Source organism: Lipotes vexillifer, unplaced genomic scaffold (assembly GCF_000442215.2).
Source record: "Lipotes vexillifer unplaced genomic scaffold, Lipotes_vexillifer_v1.1 scaffold387, whole genome shotgun sequence".
NCBI lineage: Eukaryota > Metazoa > Chordata > Mammalia > Artiodactyla > Lipotidae > Lipotes > Lipotes vexillifer.
The window spans coordinates 4,359,712-4,379,848 of NW_006795399.1; the positions used below are offsets into that span (position 1 = coordinate 4,359,712).

Below are 20,137 nucleotides of genomic sequence, written 5' to 3' on the forward strand. Positions count from 1 at the left end.
CTGGTGCAGAGCACAGGATAAAGAAGAAAACTAGTCTGAGATAATCCCAAATGGTGGGTAACTCAACACACTATCTGTTTGTACTTGGTGGAAACTCTGTGAGCCAGGTAGCTACAGACTTGCTCCTTAATGAAAGATTTTGCCATATGATAATATTAACAATAACAAATATATATAGTGCTTATTACATGTCATACACTATCCTTAGCACTTTGTGGGAATTAAATCATTTAATCCTGTGATATAAGTTGTTTTATTGTTCCCCATTTTATAGGTGATGACCCTGGGCACAGTTATTTTTATACCAAAATAAATTCTCAAGAGGAACTATCAGATAGGAAGTATAGGGAGAGACAAGAAAAGGGAGAAGAGAGAGGACTATGAGAATGTGATAATTATTCTTCTGCCTCATTTACATTTCTTACCAAGGTTGTTTTGTGTCTGTGGGGGAAATATAATTAAAAACAAAATCTTCTGCCACCCCAGAATCCCTCTCCAGAAAGGTATAAGAGAAAGAAAAAAGTTTTGTTTTTGAATAAGTATTAAACCAGAATATGATGTGCATCTTACCTCTTATATATCCAAGAAGATACAACCCATTACATACATGTTGTCAAAATAAACAATAACTAGTCCTCAAGTAAGAGGACTTGACAGCACCATTTTCCACACATAGTTCATCCTAGATTCACCTGGTAACTGAGGTGGCCAACCATATTAGCTAATTGGCTTTAGCCAAAGGAATAATAAATACCTCTCATGTTTTTATGGCAATTCGTGGTTTTGCAGTTGGAACCAGGCATCTAAGTTAGACTGGAGACTGGGAGATGGGGGTTATATGATCCTTGATACATTTCAAAGCAATGGCTTCCATATCCTTGAGAGAGACATTTCTGGTTTGTAAAGGTTTCAAACCTTTATCTACCAAAGTGGCCAGGTGAGCACAGCCCACACAGGGAATGCTCCTTGAGTCAACCTAGTTCTGATGGCCAGTAGGATTGCCTTTCTGGGCTCCACAGGTCTGAAACAATTAGAGAGATAGTTCTTGTGCCCCAGGGCACTGCACAGACAGCAGACTGAAACACCCCCAGTCTTCCCATGCAAAAGGCCTATTTACTTGTCCTGGAGCGTCAGCCTGAGAAGTAGAGTTAAAGTTAACCACACATCTAGACGCTACAGTTCTCAGGGAACATTAGCCAGTACTCTCACTTGACTTCACTACAGCTCACCAGTACCTCCCAGAAAGGTGCTCATGCACTCAACTGGAGCCCAGAATTTTGCAACATTCTCAAAGGGACACCTCTGGGTTCTTGGTCTTGATGCCAGCAGAGTCTACAATTTCAGTCCCACAGGACTGTATATATTTGCATATCTTAAAAGCTGCTGCCTGAAGGTCTAACTTTCAATCAGCCCAAAACTGAGATCCCTCCTCTAGGACGCTCACAGGTCCTGGCACATTCTCAACAACTGGGACATACCCAGAATAAATCAGGCTGCTTAGATAAACACAAATGTTTGAGAGACAACAAGCTAGGGAAAGGTTAAATGATAAGGTTCATCTCCTACACAAGGCCATTCCTTCAAGACTGGGAGACATAGCTATTTCACATAGAAACAACACAGAGAGTCAAGCAAAAATGAGGAGTCAAAGAATATGTTTCAAATGAAAGAACAAGATAAAAACCCAGGGAAAAGAAACAAAAGCACCTCAATGAAACAGAGACAAGTAATTTACCTGATAAAGCGTTCATAGTAATGGTCATTAAAGTGCTCACCAAGCACAGGAGAAGAATGGATAAACACAGTGAGAACTTTAAACAAAGTTATAGATAATAAAAGAAAGTAGAAGGGCTTCCCTGGTGGCGCAGTGCTTGAGAGTCCGCCTGCCGATGCAGGAGACGCGGGTTCGTGCCCCATTTCGGGAGGATCCCACATGCCGCGGAGCGGCTGGGCCCGTGAGCCATGGCCGTTGGGCCTGCGCGTCCGGAGCCTGTGCTCCGCAAATGGGAGAGGCCACGACAGTGAGAGGCCCGCATAACGCAAGAAAAAAAAAAAAAAGAAAGTAGAAAACAAACATCACAAGTTTGAAGAATACAATAACTGAAATGAAATGTACACTAGCAGTGTTCAACAGCACACTAGATGAAGCAGAAGAAAGAATCAGTGATCTGGAAGACATGGCAGTGGAACTCACCCAACAGAGCAGCAAAAAGAACAAAGAAATTTAAAAAGTGAAAATAGCTTAAAGGACCTATGAGGCAACATCAAGAGGAATAACATTTGAATTGTAGGGGTACCAGAAGGGGAAGAGAGAAAGAAAGGGGAAGAAAACATATTTGAAGAAATAATGGCTGAAAATGTCCCTAACTTGGTGATGGAAACAGACATCTAGATCCAAGAAGCCCAGAGTGTTCCACACAAGATGAACCCAAAGAGAGCCACACCAAGATTATAATTAAAGTGTCAAAAGTTAAAGATAAAGAGAGAATCTTAAAAATAGCAAGAGAAAAACAACTTGTTATGCAGAAGCTAACCCCCATAAGACTATCAGCCAATTTCTCAGCAAAAACTGCAGGCTGGGAGTGGCATGATATATATGATATATATGATATATTCAAAGTGCTGAAAGAAATAAACTTCCAACCAGTTAATACTCTACCCAGCAAGGTAATCATTTAGAATTGAAAAGAAGATAAAGAACTTTCCAGGCAAACAAAAGCTAAAGGAGTTCATCACCACTAAACCAGGCTTGCAGTAAATGTTAAAGAACCTTCATTAAGCTGAAAAAAGGGGGCACTAATTACTAACAAGAGAACATATGAAAGTGAAAATCTCACTGGTAAAGGTAAATATATATTAAAGGTAGTGGATTAATAACTTATAAATCCAGTATGAAGGTTAAAATACAAAAGCAGTAAAAATAACTAGAACTAAAATAATTAGGTAAGAGGTACACAAAATAAAAAGATGTAAAATGTGACATCAAAAACACAAAATGTGAAACAACAAGGTCCTACTATATAGCAGAGGGAACTATATCCAATTTCCTGGGACAAACCATAATGGAAAAGTATATTTTAAAAGAATGTATAATGTGTAAAACTGAGTCACTTTGCTGTACAGCAGAGATTTGTACAACATTGCAAATCCACTATACTTCAATTAAAAAACAAAAATAAATAAAAATAAAAAACACAAAATTTGGATGGGGGCATTAAAATATAGAGTTTTAGAATGCATTCAAACTTAACTTGCTATCAACTTAAATATATCAAAACTGTCAACAAAGTGGGCATAGAGGGAACATGACTCAGCATAATAAAGGCCATATATGACAAGCCCACAGCCAGCATCATACTCAATGGTGAAAAGCTGAAACCTTTTCCTTTAAGATGAGGAGCTTTTCCTTTAAGATGAGGTGACCACACTCACCACTTTCATTCAACATAGTACTGGAAGTCCTAGCCAGAGCAATTAGTCAAGAAAAAGAAATAAAAGGCATCCAAATTGGAAAGAAAGAAGTAAAATTGTCACTATTTGCAGATGACATGATTTTATATATGGAAAACCCTAAAGCCTCCTCCAAAAAACTGTGAGAACTAATAAACAAATTCAGTAAAGGTGCAGGATACAAAATTGATATACAAAAATCTGTTGCATTTTTAAACATTAACAATGAGCTATCAGAAAGAGAAATTAAGGAGACAATCCCATTTATAACTGCATCATAAAGTAAATTAAAATACCTAGAATAAATTTAACCTAGGAGGTGAAAGACCTCTACACTGAAAACTATAAGACATTAATGAAAGAATTGAAGAAGACACAAATAAATGGAAAGATATTTTTTGCTCATGGAGTAGAAGAATTAATATTATTAAAACTTCCTTACTGGGGCTTCCCTGGTGGCGCAGTGGTTGAGAGTCCGCTTGCCGATGCAGGGGACACGGGTTCGTGCCCCGGTCCGGGAAGATCCCACATGCCGCGGAGCGGCTGGGCCTGTGAGCCATGGCTGCTGAGCCTGTGCGTCCGGAGCCTGTGCTCTGCAACGGGAGAGGCCACAATGGTGAGAGGCCTGTGTACCACAAAAAAAAAAAAACCTTCCTTACTACCCAAAGCAATATACAGATTCAGTACAATTTCTTTGAAAATACCAAGGGTATTTTTCACATAAATCAAATATACAATCATAAAATTTATATGGAATCACAAAAGATCCTGAACAGCCAAAGAAATCTTGAGAAAGAAAAACAAAGCCGGAGGCATCACACGCCCTGATTTCAAACTATACTACAAAACTATAGTAATAAAAACAATATGGCATTGGCATAAAAACAGACACATAGATTGATGCAACAGATAAGAGAGCCCAGAAATAAACCCACCCATATATGGTTAACCAATTTTTAACAAAGGAGGCAAGAAGATACAGTGAAGAAAGAAGAGTCTCTTCAATAAATTATGTTGAGAAAACTAGACAACCACATGCAAAAGTATGAAATTGGACCACTATCTTACACCATACATAAAAATTAACTCAAAATGGATTAAAGACTTGAATGTAAAACCAGAAATCATAAAAATCCTAGGAAAAAAAAGCATAGGGAGTAGGCTCCTTAACATTGATCTTAGCAATATTTTTTTTTTGGCTCTGACTCCAGAAACAATGGAAACAAAGCAAAAGTAAACACATAGGACTATATCAAACTGAAAAGCTTCTGCACAGTGAAGGAAACCATCAACAAAATAAAAAGGCAACCAACTGAATGGGAGAAGATATTTTCAAATCATATACCCAATAAGCGGTTAATATCCAAAGTATGTAAGAACTCATATAACTCAATTAATAAGAAAAACAAACAATCTATTTAAAAAATAGGCAGGATCTGAATAGACGTTTTTCCAAGGAAGACATACAGATCAGGTCAATAGGCACATGAAAAGATGCTCAGCATCACTAATGCAAGTCAAAACCACAATGTGATCTCACCTCACACCTGTCAAAATGGTAAAAAAGACAACAAATATCAAGTGTTGGCAAGGATGTGGAAAAAAGAGAACCCTCATGAACTGCTGATGGGAGTGTAAATTGGTGCAGCTGCTATGGAACACAGTATGGTGGTTCTTCAAAAAATTAAAATTAGAACTACCAGTAAATGCTTTTCTGAGTGTTTATCCAAATAAAATGAAAACACTAATTTGAAAAGATACGTGCACCCTTGTGTTCATTGCAGCACTATTTACAATAGCCAAGATATGGAAACAACGTGTGTCCATCAATGGATAAATGGATAAAGAAGAGGTGGTATATGTATACAGTGGAATACTACTCAGCCATTAAAAAAAGAAATCTTACCATTTTCAACAACATACATGGACCTGAAGAGTATAAAGACGCAGACGTACTAGAGAATGGACTTGAGGACACGGGAAGGGGGAAGGGTAAGCTGTGACAAAGTGAGAGAGTGGCATGGACATATATACACTACCAAACGTAAAATAGACAGCTAGTGGGAAGCAGCCGCATAGCACAGGGAGATCAGCTCGGTGCTTTGTGACCAGCTAGAAGGGTAGGATAGGGAGAGTGGGAGGGAGGGAGACGCAAGAGGGAAGAGATATGGAGATATAGGCATATGTCACTGTGCTATAGAGCAGAAACTAACACACCATTGTAAAGCTATTATACTCCAATAAAAACATTAAAAAAAAGAGTATTATGCTAAAGGAAATCAGTCTGACAGAGAAGCCAAATACCATATGATTGCACTTCTATGTGGAATCTAAAAACAAAACAAACAAAACAAAACTCATTATACAGAGAACAGATGGGGGTTGCCAGAGGGGTAAAGTGTTGGAGGGTAAGTGAAATGGGTTACGGGGATCAAGAGGTACAAACTTTCAGTTATAAAATAAATAAGCTATGGGGATATAGTATATAGCCTGGATACAGTAGTCAATAATAATGTATTGCAAATTTGAAAGTTGCTAAGAAAGTAAATCTTAAGAGTTCTCATCACCCCTCCCCACACACAAAAGAACCATATGCTTTAAGAAAAGGGGGGTGGAGGCAAAGCCTATTTCTCAACAAGGAAATTTAACTTCTTATTTTGAATTTGTATTTGCCATCACACTTCTTTGCATCTTCGTTTCTCTTCCTTTGCTTTCCCTTTATCTGTACTGCCTCATTCTTCTTTGGAACTGTGGAAGGCAGAAGAGTAATTTCTATATGCATAACATAATGTTCATTTTCAGAGTTATACATTTCAAATATTCCAATGGATTACCAAGGCTGTATCCAAGGCAGTCACGCCACAGGGCTTCATGTGTCAACATTCACATAGACTGTAGTGTAAGCATTGCTCCTGGAGATGTGCAGAGCAGAGGCCCTGGCTCCATCCACACTATCTCACCTAGCCCTCCATGTGAATGGCCTTTAGTGATTATATAACCTTTTTGGAGATATTGTCTCACATAAACCTTATAATCACATAGAGAGCAAAAACCGTTTTATGCTTAATAAGGCTCAGAGCAGGAAAATTACTTAGCAAGATGATGTAATTAGTTAGTTAATATCAGAATCAGAACTAGAACTTAGGTCTTCTGACTCCAAACCAGTGTTCTTTTCATCAGTGCCCGGAGTGTGGATCAGAGCAAGCCTCACTACCTTTACTTGAATCTGACCCTCATTAACTTGTGCCCTAACCCTTTGAGCTAAGCACCAATAACCTCACTACCTTTGTCAACACTGAATTTTGCTTGCCTTCTTATAAACTCACTGGCAAGATGAGTGTTATGCAGGTTAAGCAGGAACACTCACAGGCCACTTGGAGCTCATAGTTTAGTGAAAGACATGATAGGAAAATCCACAATCACTTTGATTTAATTTCATCAAATGCCATACGGACATCGAAAAATGAACTTCCCAGAGGATGACATGTCCAGGTGAATCTGGACAGACGAGTAAAGGTTGAACAGGGGAAAGTTACGGGGGGAGATAGAAGAAGAAAGAAGACATTGATATCCTAGGCAGAGAGAAAACATGTTCAAAGGCAAAGAGGAATGGAATGTCTTAATACTGTATCTTCAGAAGCTACACCTTCTGCCTAGTGGTCGAAAGGAAGTATGTGGGAGAGGATCAAAATTAAGAATAGGAAAGATAAATAGAAATCAGATTCTGAAACAAAGTCTTCTGTGTTATTTTCAGAGTTTTGATTTAGTCTAGGAAGATAGGAAACTAAAAAATTCATGAAGGAAGTGACATGATTAGATTTATCTTTTAGAAAGATCATTCTAGCAGAGGTATGGGAGATGGATTAAATAGGGAGCCAGTGGAGTAAGGAAAATCATCTCAGAGTCTACCACAAAAGATTGAGGAGAAATGTAATGACCAGAAATAAGACAAGAGTGCTGGGAATAGAGAGGATGAAGAATGAGATTTTGAGATATTTAATATGTACAATGGCCAAGCCTAAGACCAACCATATTTGTGTTTGTGGGAGAGGGAAGGGATGAGAAAAATAAAGGAACACAGAGAAATTTGCAGGTTTCATCTTAGGTAACTAAGTGAATATTAATGCCCTTTTATTAAGAACAAAATACAGTAGAAGCAACAAGTTGGAAGGCCAATATTTTAAAGTATAAGTTTAAAAAGGCAAAATACTGCTTCAAGAAGGAAGGTGTAGTGTTCAGTAACATATGTCATAAAATATCCACTAGGAAAGACAATGCAACTATACCTTTGGATTTTCCACTAGAAAATGATTAGGAAACTTGATAACAGTATTTTTATTTGTGTGACAGGGCTTTACAATATTAATGTGAAAAATGAATAGGAAATTATGCAAACAAAGTAGGTAAAGGGGTCAAGAGACTCTAAGGAGTGTTTTGTTTTGTTTTCTAGGATGTGGAAGTTTTAAGCATGTATATTTGCTGAAGGAAAAGAATCAATAGGGTGGAGAAGGCCATGGTTCAGGAGGGAAGGGAAATGGGGATGTGAGGTCAACAGAGAGCTGGAATGAGTTGAGATCCAAAGCCCTTTTGGAGGGTTTAGCCAGGACCTTTGAGTTTAGAGGAAAGGAAAAAGGACAGGTGTGAATACAGTTACTTTGGTTGTCTGGAGAGGAGGCCAAGAAATACATGCTTACTGGTTTCTCTCTTTTTCCTGTTGGGTCATCATTAAAAACATGAGGCGGGAAATTTGAGGAGGATCATAAAGACTTGAGATCACCACTATGGAGAAAGAACAAGAATAATATTTATTAATAGAAATATGTATTAATAGTCGAATTGGTGAATAGCATTAGGGCTCAGCTCAAGATTTAGAACACGGATTGGGAATAGTTTTGTCATTTTCTCCAGCAGTGCTCAGCAGTCTATACAAAAGAATAAGAATAAAAGCATAGGTATACTTATGTAAGTCTAAACATTAAGAAGTGAACTTTTTCAGGAATCTCATTTCATGGTGAGAAGAACAGAAAGCCTAAGTCACATGACTCTTTGATCCCATTGCTGCTGCTGCTAATAATAACTTTAAATATTACTTATAGTAGTGAGAAACATTTCCCCAGGTAGGGTATAAAAGTTTCTACCAATCCAGTACACAAAGTTGTCTCAAAGATGCATGATGTGACAAACAACCCAATCAAAAACTGAGCCGGGGCTTCCCTGGTGGCGCAGTTGTTGAGAGTCCGCCTGCCGATGCGGGGGTTGCGGGTTCATGCCCCGGTCCGGGAGGATCCCGCGTGCCACGGAAAGGCTGGGCCCGTGAGCCATGGCCGCTGAGCCTGCGCGTCCGGAGCCTGTGCTCTGCAACGGGAGAGGCCACAGCATTGAGAGGCCCGCGTACCGCAAAAAAAATAAATAAATTAAAAAAAAAAAGAGCCGTAGACCTAAATAGACATTTCTCCAAAGAAGACATACAAGTGGGCAACAGGTGCATGAAAAGATGCTCAACATCACTAATTATCAGAGAAATGCAAATCAAAACTACAATGAGGTATCACCTCACACCAGTCGGAATGACCATCATTAAAAAACCCATAAACCATAGATGCTGGAGAGGATGTGGAGAAAAGGGAACCCTCCTACACTGTCGGTGGGAATGTAAATTGGTGCAGGCACTATGGAGAACAGTATGTAGGTTCTTTTAAAAACTAAAAATAGTGTTACCATATGATCCAGCAATCCCACTCCTCGGCATATATACAGTGAAAACTCTAATTCAAAAAGATACATGCACACCAGTGTTCATAGCAGCACTATTTATGATATCCAAGACATGAAAGCAACCTAAATGTCCACAGACAGATGAATGGATAAAGAAGATATGGTATATATACACAATGAAATATTACTCAGCCATAAAAAAGAATGAAATAATGCAATTTGCAGCAACATGGATGGACCTAGAGATTACCATACTAAGTGAAGTAAGTCAGACAAAGACAAATATATGATATCGCTTATATGTGGAAACTTAAAAAATGATACAAATGAACTTATTTACAAAATAGAAACAAACTCACAGACATAGAAAGCGAACTTATGGTTACCAAAGGGGATAGTGGGAGAGGGGAGAGATAAATTGGGAGTTTGGGATTAACAGATACACACTACTATATATAAAACAGATAAACAACAAGGTCTTATTGTATGGCACAGGGAATTGTATTCAATATCTTGTAATAACCTATAATGAAAAAGAATATTTGTATGTATAACTGAATCACTTTGCTGTACACCTGAAACTAACACAACATTGTAAATCAACTATACTCCAATTTTTAAAAAAATGCATGATGTGTTTCTTTTAAATTCCCATTGCAGGCTTTTACCACCACCACAGCATGTGCTCTGATAGCAGCGGCTTCATAGAAGAGCCTAACTCCCACCTCCTCTTGCAGGAGGCTGTATGGCCTCCAATATCCAGCTCCTGCTCTCTGGCCCTACAAACTCCTAATCTCAGCAGGAGAAAAGCAGCATGGTACACCGGACAGAAGACCAGAGTAAGAGACTTGGAATCTCCATCCTGATGCTATCATGAACAGCATGCACAGAGACAGACCTTAGGCAGTCACTTCATTTCTCTTTGGTTTTTCTACTCTGTGGGTATTAGAATGCATGATCTACATGATAGGGACAGTGATAACCTGGACAAATACTTAACTATCTCTCAAGCTTTGACACTGCCTAGGACAGTTAGAAGATTTAAGGATGATCAAATTTGAGGAACAAGGGTTGCTACTGGAATACTCTCAAAGGGCTCAAGCTAAATGAGGAAGCACAAATCCCACTTTCAGGCCCTGAAACCTTGGTGCAGCCTACAGTCGGATTCCCTCTGAGCCTCTATTCATCCCTCTGTGCTCCCAGTTAAATTCCAGGAAGTCTTCCACCATACCGGTGTCCTGTTTTTCTTCTTGAGGCCTCATCCAAGGAGATACACTTGGAGCCTCCCCACTAAAACCATTTTCTCCCTGTGTCCTAAATTTTGGATATTCATAGGAAAAGAGATGAGCGGGATTCAGAGTCCCTCCTCTTGCCCATTGCAAAAAATTCACAGTATTTTCTGCTGGCAGAAAACAATACAAATAAAAATATGTTTTTAAACCTTGGCTTTTTTTTTTTTTTTTTGGTACGCAGGCCTCTCACTGCTGTGGCCTCTCCCGCTGCGGATCACAGGCTCTGGATGCGCAGGCTCCAGATGCGCAGGCTCAGCGGCCATGGCTCACGGGCCCAGCCGCTCCGCGGCATGTGGGATCTTCCCGGACTGGGGCATGAACCTGTGTCCCCTGCATTGGCAGGCGGACTCTCAACCACTGTGCCACCAGGGAAGCCCAACCTTGGCATTTTTAAAAAAGAATAAGCAGTTGTGATTTGTGTCAGAAGGAAAATATTTTGTCAATAAACAGAGCTTGAACACTGACAGGACTCTACCAGGCCATATGTGGTATAGAGCATTTTAGATACATTCCTTCTCGAAGAAAATTTTAGTAGGGTGGGAGAGGTCACACACACATGCGCGCGCACGCTTACAGTAATGTATTACTTGGTTGCCTAATGCACTGCAAGATAGTGTATGGTAGACAATTAGAATATTGCCTACCATACCAGTAAACACAGGATGTTACAGTCATCAGTGACTGCAGCCCTTCAACGTGAGTTGGTGAGCCCTGAGGAAACTCAGGATATGAAAACACAGGATACTGGCCCCAGATAGCTGAGGTACATATCAAAGGAATGATTTCAGTGAGCCCATATTCCTACATGTTCTCATACATAGAAAAGCGCGAAATTCCTTAACTTGACATATCTGGTTTTCTTTAATTAATAGTAATCTTTTGATGTTCCCGACTACCTGTGCTTTGTTACAAAACTCCTGTGTATCCTAGCTCCCCTCCCTGGCCTCCTCAGAGCAGTACTCTCAGGATTACTTGAGATTCTGCCTCCCAGGCTTGAAGTCCTAAAAATTCCCGCCAAATAAAACAAAGCTCTCAGGGCTTCCCTGGTGGTGCAGTGGTGAAGGATCTGCCTGCCAATGCAGGAGACATGGGTTCGAGCCCTGGTCCCGGAAGATTCCCACATGCCGCGGAGCAACTAAGCCTGTGCGCCACAACTACTGAGGCTGTGTGCCACAACTACTGAAGCCTGTGTGCCTAGAGCCCATGCTCCACAACAAGAGAAGCCACCGCAATGAGAAGCCCGCGCACTGCAACAAAGAGTAGCCCCTGCTCACTGCAACTAAAGAAAAGCCCAGGCGCAGCAACAAAGACCCAATGTAGCCAAAAGTAAATAAATAAATTTATTTAAGAAAAAACAGCTCTCAACTTTTAGGTTGTGAATAATTTTTTAGTCGACCATAGCAAAGATCAGGAGAAAGGGATTAGACAGAAAGGATAACCATGAGTGTTAAAGAAAAAAAAATCATACCAGATATTATGAGCAAACAGAACTCTATTTTATTTTGATACTATTGCCAGTCATAGAGCATAGACCAGTCTGGTTGCCTAGCTAGGTGGAAACAAAGGGCTGGAGAGTTTTTAAGAGCTGTAGTGGCAGGCTTCTTAGACCATCTCTGTTTGCTAATTGTCCTTACCCAAAGGAAAAGTAAACTTTCTGGTATCTTCTTGACAGGAGGTAGTTTTGCAGCTTGGAACTAGCCCTCCTCCCCCCACCCCTAAGTTAGGCTCCTACCCTCCCACAGAAACTGGGGAAACTTATCCATTCTTTTTTGGATTCTTTTGCCATTTATAGACTATTGACTAGAGTTCCCTGTGCTATACAGTAGGTCCTTATTAGTTATCTATTCTATATATAGTAGTGTGTATATGTCAATCCCAATCTCCCAATTTATCCCTCCCCATCCTTTCTCCTCCACTGATAAGCATAAGTTTGTTTTCTACATGTGTGACTCTATTTCTGTTTTGTAAATGAGTTCATTTGTATCATTTTTTTAGATTCTACATATAAGCAATATCATATGATATTTGTCTTTCTCCGTCTGACTTCACTCGGTATGACAATATCTAGGTCCATCCATGTTGCTGCAAATGGCATTATTTCGTTCTTTTTTATGACTGAGCAATATTCCATTTGTGTGTGTGTGTGTGTACACACACACAAATGGAATATATATATATATATATATATATATATATATATATATATATACCACATCTTCTTTATCCATCCCTCTGTTGATGGACATTTAGCTTGCTTCCATGTCCTGGCTTTTGTAAATAGTGCTGCAATGAACACTGGGGTGCATGTGTCTTTTCGAATTATGGTTTTCTATAGATATATGCCCAGGAGTGGGACTGCTGGATCATATGATAGCTCTATTTTTAGTTTTTTAAGGAACTTCCATACTGTTCTTCGTAGTGGCTTTACCAATTTACATTCCCACCAACAGTGTAGGAGGGTTCCCTTTTCTCCACACCCTCTCCAGCATTTATTGTTTGTAGATTTTTTGATGATGGCCATTCTGACTGGTGTGAGGTGATACCTCATTGTGGTTTTGATTTGCATTTCTCTAATAATTAGCAGTGATGAGCATCTTTTCATGTGCTTATTGGCCATCTATATGTTTTCTTTGGAGAAATGTCTATTTAGATCTTCTGCCCATTTTTTGATTGGGTCGTTTGTTTTTTGACATTGAGCTGCTGTGAGTTGTTGGTATACTTTGGAGATTAATCCCTAACACCCTTTCAATGCTGATTGCTCTCTGAAACAACTATTTCCACCTCACCCCCATTGCCCTCACTGCCATCCTGGGTCACCTAGGAAACCCTGTGAAAGGAGAGGAGCCAATCTGGGATGTAGGACACCCAGAAGAAGCAGGCTGCTCGTACTTGCAGCCCCACAAGGCAAAGTGACAAGTGTCCATATACAAATTGCAGTTTCTAAGTGAATTCTAAGTATAGGCTGGGGAAATACAGGGTCATTACAGGGAGCTGGTTTAAAGGAAAGTAATGTGGGTGGAAAAGGCTTTAGGAGATGGCTTTTCTGGACTACATGAAGGCCTCTGGAGGCTGCTGGGTGGAAGAGTGGGGAGAGGGACCATTGGAATGGGGATAGAGGGACCAGAGGTCCTTAGCTGGTTTGGAGAGGGTATAAGCTTTCAGAGCTGCCAAAATCTGAGGATTGGGTGGGTATTTCAAGTTATCCCTTTCCAGGTATCTGGCTGTACTTAGATTCACAGCTCCAGAGTGCAACAAGGATATAAACCCTACTTGGGGCCCCAAATATGAAAGCCTATGCCCTCATCATTCACTAGCCAGCTGTATGATTTAGGCATGGTGTTTAACCTCCCTAAGTTCTCAACTGTAAAGTAAAGATACTGAGAACTGTCCTGTCTAGTATACTGGATTGGAATAAGCAAAGTAATGGTATAAAAGTGCTTTTAGCACAGCAATGTTTATTCTAGGAAGGATTCAAAGCCCTGACTCACAGCATCAGAATGTCAGTAAAGTGAGGGGTAGCTTTAGAATCTAGACACTCACTAACTGTGTTACTTTATTCATGGCTATTGCAATATGGAGAGAGGCCAGAACTAAGCCTGAACTCAACTCTGCTGAAGCAGGAGTGATAGTTTTTAAGGGTGAGAGTGAGCTAATGGAAAAGCACCAGGGACCTTAGGAGGTAGCCATAGGCCATCTGTATTTGCTAACTGGCTTTATCCAAAGGAAAATCTCTCTCATATCTTTGTGACAGGATATAGTTTTTCAACTTAGGGCTAGGCATCCTATGATGTTAGGCTCCTACCCTCCCACAGAAACTGGGATATAAAGGTGCTAATTCTCTTTCGATGATTACATTCCAAAGAGATGGCTCCCAGGTTCTTGTAAAAGACAGTCCTGAGTTGTAGAATTGGCAAGAGACTTGGAGATTTTCTGTTTCAAAGGGGTAGAGGGATAATTTACAATGGCATGGGTTTTTTTTCTTTTCTTTTGAATTTTTCTTTCCTTTTCTTTTTTTTTGCTGTGGTGGGATTTTATTTTCTTTATTATGTTTTTCTTTTTTTAACTTTTTATTATTTTTATTTATTTTTTTAAACATCTTTATTGGAGTATAATTGCTTTACAGTGTTGTGTTAGTTTCAGGTATACAGCATAATGGTTCAGTTTTATATATATATATATATATATATATATATATATATATATATATATATATTCTTTATATATATTTCAGATTCTTTTCCATTATAGGTTATTACAAAATATAGAATGTAGTTCCCTGTGCTATACAGTAGGTCTTTGTTGGTTATCTATTTTATATATAGTAGTGTGTATAGGTTAATCCCAAACTCCTAATTTATCCTTCACCCCCTTTCCCCTTTTGTAACCATAAGTTTGTTTTCCACATCTGTGAGTCTGTTTTATAAATAAGTTCATTTGTGTCATTTTTTAGATTCCACATATAAGTGATATCATATAATATTTGTCTTTCCCTGTCTAATTACTTCACTTAGTATGATAGTCTCTAGATCCATCCATGTTGCTGCAAGTGGCATTATTTCATTCCTTTTTATGGCTATTATTCCACTACACACACACACACACACACACACACACACACACACACAACATCTTCTTTATCCATTCATCTGTCCATGGACATTTAGGTTGCTTTCATGTCTTGGCTATCGTAAATATAGTGCTGATGTGAACATTGGGGAGCATGTTTCTTTTTGAATTAGAGTTTTCATCCTTTCCGGATATATGCCCAGGAGTGGGATTGCTGGATCATATGGCAACTTTATTTTTAGTTTTTTAAGGAACCTCCATACTGTTTTCCACAGTGGCTGCACCAATTTCATTCCCACCAACAGTGTAGGAGGGTTCCCTATTCTCCACACCCTCTCCAGCATTTATTGTTTGTAAACTTTTTGATGATGGCCATTCTGACCAGCGTGATTTGATACCTTACTGTAGTTTTGATTTGCATTTCTCTAATAATTAGTGATGTTGAGCATCTTTTCATGTCCCTCTTGGCCATCTGTATGTCTTCTTTGGAGAAATGTCTATTTAGGTCTTCTGCCCATTTTTTGACTGGGTTGTTTGTTTTTTTGACATTGGGCTGCATGAGCTATTTGTATATTTTGGAGATGAATCCTTTGTCGGTCGCATCGTTTGCAAATATTTTCTCCCAGTCTGTAGGTTGTCTTTTTGCTTTGCTTATGGTTTCCTTTGCTGTGGAAAATAATAAGTTTGATTAGGTCCCATTTGTTTATTTTTGCTTTTTTTTTTCTTTTGCCTTGGGAGACAGACCTAAGAAAACATTGGTACAATTTATGTCAGAGAATGTTTTGCCTATGTTCTCTTCTAGGAATTTTATGGTGCCATGTCTTATATTTAAGTCTTTAAGCCTACAATGGCAAGTTTTCAAAAAAAAAAAGCTCTAAGAAAATGGAGGTCAGGAGCCTAGAATCAAGAAGAAGCCTGCCTAAAGCTCAGTTAAGTTGAAGGGAACATTAAGGCCATCTTGTTCAATACTAATTACAATAATATTTACTCCATAAGCTTGCTGTGAGCATCAAATGAGTAATTTTCTGGAAGAGCAGAGCAGAGTGCCTGGCACTTATTAATCATGAGAGAAGGGTTTGAAATTATTATTATTATTTTTGTGTGTGTGTTGTACGCGGGCCTCTCACTGTTGTGGCCTCTCCCGTTGCAGAGCCCAGGCTCCAGACGCACAGGCTCAGCGGCCATGGCTCACGAGCCCAGCCGCTCCGCGGCATGTGGGATCTTCCCGGACCAGGGCACGAACCCGTGTCCCCTGCATCGGCAGGCGGACTCTCAACCACTGCACCACCAGGGAAGCCCTGAAATTATTAATATTATAAATGATATCTGAGATTTCTTCCATTTCTGAGGTTTGTTAATTCTTTAGGACATAATGACTTTAATACAGAAAAACGATATTTTCTCATAAAACGACTGTAAGTCTCAATTTCCTGGACATCAGTTTGTATTCTTAGGCAGTTTTCCAAGGTGAACATTTAATCTCCAGTCACTTTCCTGCCCTTGCTCAGCACACATTTGCTGCCTATTCTAACACATTCACAGCCCCTGAGGTCTCAAGACTTCACAGTTTTTATAAACCAAACCAAATTAGTGATGTGACTCTTCTAGGGGTCGAGAAGGCTGATGTTTGGTGCTTATTGATATCTAATGTAAAATGACTATTATATTGTCTGCTGGTTGGCATGATCATTTTCCCTATACCCACCTCTTTGTTAGTGTGAGGATGGGAATTAATAGCATGAGGGTATCTAAGGAAGACCTCTGCTTCATCCATCCTTCCTCAGTCCTGTCTCTACGGGGAAATGTTTCCATAAAGGGCTATAATAGGACACCCGAGCTTGGACAGCAAATAGCTCAAGACAATTCTAATGACGCAGTTTTGTAAAGATTTTCTATCCTAAGAAAATTTCTTTCTCAGATGTTTAGTGCATGATAAAGTTACCATTCTTTAATACAACTTTCTCCTTCCATACATTCCTTGGCTATACTTGGTCACCAGTAAACAGTCATATGCAAGCAGATGATTTCTGTGCATGAAAGCAAACAGTAAATCATATATATATATATATAATAAGACATTATATTATTTCTTTTCATAAGTTGCAATTTAAGGCACGACTTGTCTCTTTTTATATCCTATACCACTTCCCAAATGTACCTGTAAATTCAACTTTTATACTACAATCAAAATCAATGTTACTGTATTTACAGCATTTTAAGAAAAATGCGTTGTTCAGCATTTTTCGCTGTGGCCTCTCATTAGTCAGGATGCAGTAACCTTCAGTAGTTACTGCATGCAGAAGAAATAGAGGAATGAACACAGGACTGAGAGTAAGAAATGTTAGCTTGTGCATTGTCATGGCTCTAAACCTGCCTCCTGACCCCGGACAAGTCTCTTTGTCTCTCTCAGCCTCAGAGTCCTCCTCAACTCCCTGTTACAGCTGTAGAAGCCCCTTTAATCCATATCCCCCTTTCCTGCCATAATTTTTCTCTATAGAACTTACACTAATTCACATTCTATGTTTACTTAGATGTTTATTGCCTCTTTTTCCTTAATAGAATGTAAACTCTGTGCAGGAAAACACTTATCTGTTTCGTTCACTAATGTCCTCGGGGCTAGAAAACCACCTGATGCATAAGCGTCACTCTATTTCTTAAAGAAATGAACAAATGAGGAATGAGGAGACCAGATTAGATGATCTCAAATCTTAACCATTGAATCTTTGATTTAGTCATGAGGTATTTCACCATTTGGCTTCATTCCACCTTGTTGCATCCTCATCCTCCCAAATGAACTGTAATAAAATACTTCCACCATCTCATGAACTTAACAATAGCAACAAAGATTTAGCTTAGATGCAAAGCCTTCCTCATACATTCAAATAAATTCTATGTTAGCTCTTACACCAGAAATGGCTCCCAATTTGTTCCTTATATAAAATTTATCTCCCAATATGTATTAAAACTACTAGAAGACAGGCACTGGGACCTTCTCTTTATCTGTACACCCAAAGGAAGAAAGTAAGAAATTTGAAAGTAGGGCTTTAGTGCCTATGTAAAGAAACAGTAGGACGAGTCTGGGATTTGTTCCCTCCCCTTGAGGATCTTAATACTTCAGAAGGAAGAAAGAATATTGCTCTACCAGGCAAAAAGTGATCCTGCCTTGATGCAGAGAGATGGATGAGATGAATTTTCTAAGTTGTCTGTTGCCAAAAGTGCCTTAAAAATAGATTGGACTATTTCAATCTGTCCAGTGGGCATTAGGATGATTTAGCTGAAGAGAGAGCAGGTTGAGTGAGAACTGAGTCATTGCTTACATGTGTAAGCCACATTATTACCTGCAGAGAATGGGGAACAATTGTTCTTCCCTGCTGAAGAATGGGAGGAGAGAAATGAGCTAAGATTTCAGCAGAATGAAGTTAAGACTAAACCCAAGGGGGCACTAACTGTCAGTAATAACCATAAGGCAACATAGCAGTGATGACCGAGCAAGATGTTACAGTGCATTTCTGCTTTGGAACTCCTTGCAAACAAAAGCAAACCAAAATTCTTCAAAGAATTCAAAGGGCTGTGAACTCAGAAAACTTCAAGAATTCATGGCAATTGGGAAATGTCCCTTAAAAATCACATATGCTTGTAGGCAGGGTGAGGTATTGGAAGTGGAAAGGGATAATTAATCCCAGATGACCAATTTCCCAGGTCTTACCCAAGAAAGAAAATTGGCTCAAACCCCTTGGTCCCTCAATGTGGCTATATCCCTCTTAGAATGCCTATGAAGGAGCTGAAATATGAGCATGTTATGGTGCATATGAGGAGCACCGGTTGTTTAAATGTCAAAGGGGACATATTCAAGAGCCAGGGGTCTTCTGCTGAGACAAGAACTCTGTGTTTGCAGGTGTTGGCAAGTAAGAGGGAAGATGGTTACAAGTAGGAAAGAGAAAGCTCAGTTAAGTCTCATTTGAACAAATGCTCAGGCCTCTGTGGTCACACCCACATTCATCCAGAACCTGAAGACATAAATGATCATTACTTTCATTGCTAATTTTTACTATTGCTACACATAACAATAATTAACTATTGCTACTAATACAAAAACATTTTCAAGACAAATACCTCTATCACATGCCAGTCACTATTCTACAGGCTGATGAGTACTTTTAAAAACGCCTTATGTTTGTGCAACTTTGTTCTAATAGAAATGACTTTGATTGTATCAAAAATCTCAAATGGCCTAAGGTAATAATGGACATGTATTGTCTCATGTGCCTGAGAATTTAGAGATAGAGCTGTCTTCAGTTGAGGCTTGAGTTTATAGCTCAAATAATGGGACCAAGCAGCTTATTCTTTCCATTTCTTGCCTCTTCTTCTTTGATAATTGTTCTATTTTCAATTAGTTTTGCCTTTCATAATCCAAAAATGGCTGCCACTCAATCCTGGGCTAAATGCTTCCTCAAGTACACGTCACATGAAGAATAAATCTCTTCCCCCTATTTCAATACAAAAGTTTTTGGCTTCAGTCTGGTTCAACTTAGGTCATTTGCCACTCAACAACTAGGACAACCTAGAAGAAATGGACAAATTCTTAGAAATGTACAATCTCCCAAGACTGAACCAGGAATAAATAGAAAATTTGAACAGACCAATTACCTGTAATGAAATCAAAGAAGTAATTTAAAAACCTCCAACAAACAAAATACAGGACAAGATGGCTTCACAGGTAAATTCTATCCAACATTTAGAAGAGAGTGAACACCTATATCCTTCTCAAACTATTCCAGAAAATTAGGAATAAATGTAACCGAGGAAGTGAAAGACGTACACTCTGAAAACTGTAAGACACTGAAGAAGAATATTGAAGATGACAGAAGTAAATAGAAAGCCCCTATTCATGGATTGGAGGAATTAATATTGTTAAAACGTCCCATCTGTCTATCCAAGGCAACTATGTAATGCAATCTCTATCAAAATACCCATGACAGGGCTTCCCTGGTGGCGCAGTGGTTGAGAGTCCGCCTGCCGATGCAGGGGACACGGGTTCGTGCCCCGGTCCGGGAAGATCCCACATGCCGCGGAGCGGCTGGGCCCGTGAGCCATGGCCGCTGAACCTGCGCGTC

The 20,137-nt window shown here is 39.3% G+C and overlaps 1 protein-coding gene across 1 annotated transcript in view; it reads left to right on the plus strand.

Moving 5' to 3' along the window:
- Positions 1–10,031, plus strand: part of TESPA1 (thymocyte expressed, positive selection associated 1) — a 33,014-nt gene extending 22,983 nt beyond the window's left edge. Inside the window, exon 10 of the mRNA XM_007467773.1 lies at positions 9,826–10,031. Within this exon, the coding sequence (XP_007467835.1) occupies positions 9,826–10,031 (206 nt within the window). The remainder of the gene's footprint in view (positions 1–9,825) is intronic.
- Positions 10,032–20,137: the final 10,106 nt, after the last annotated feature.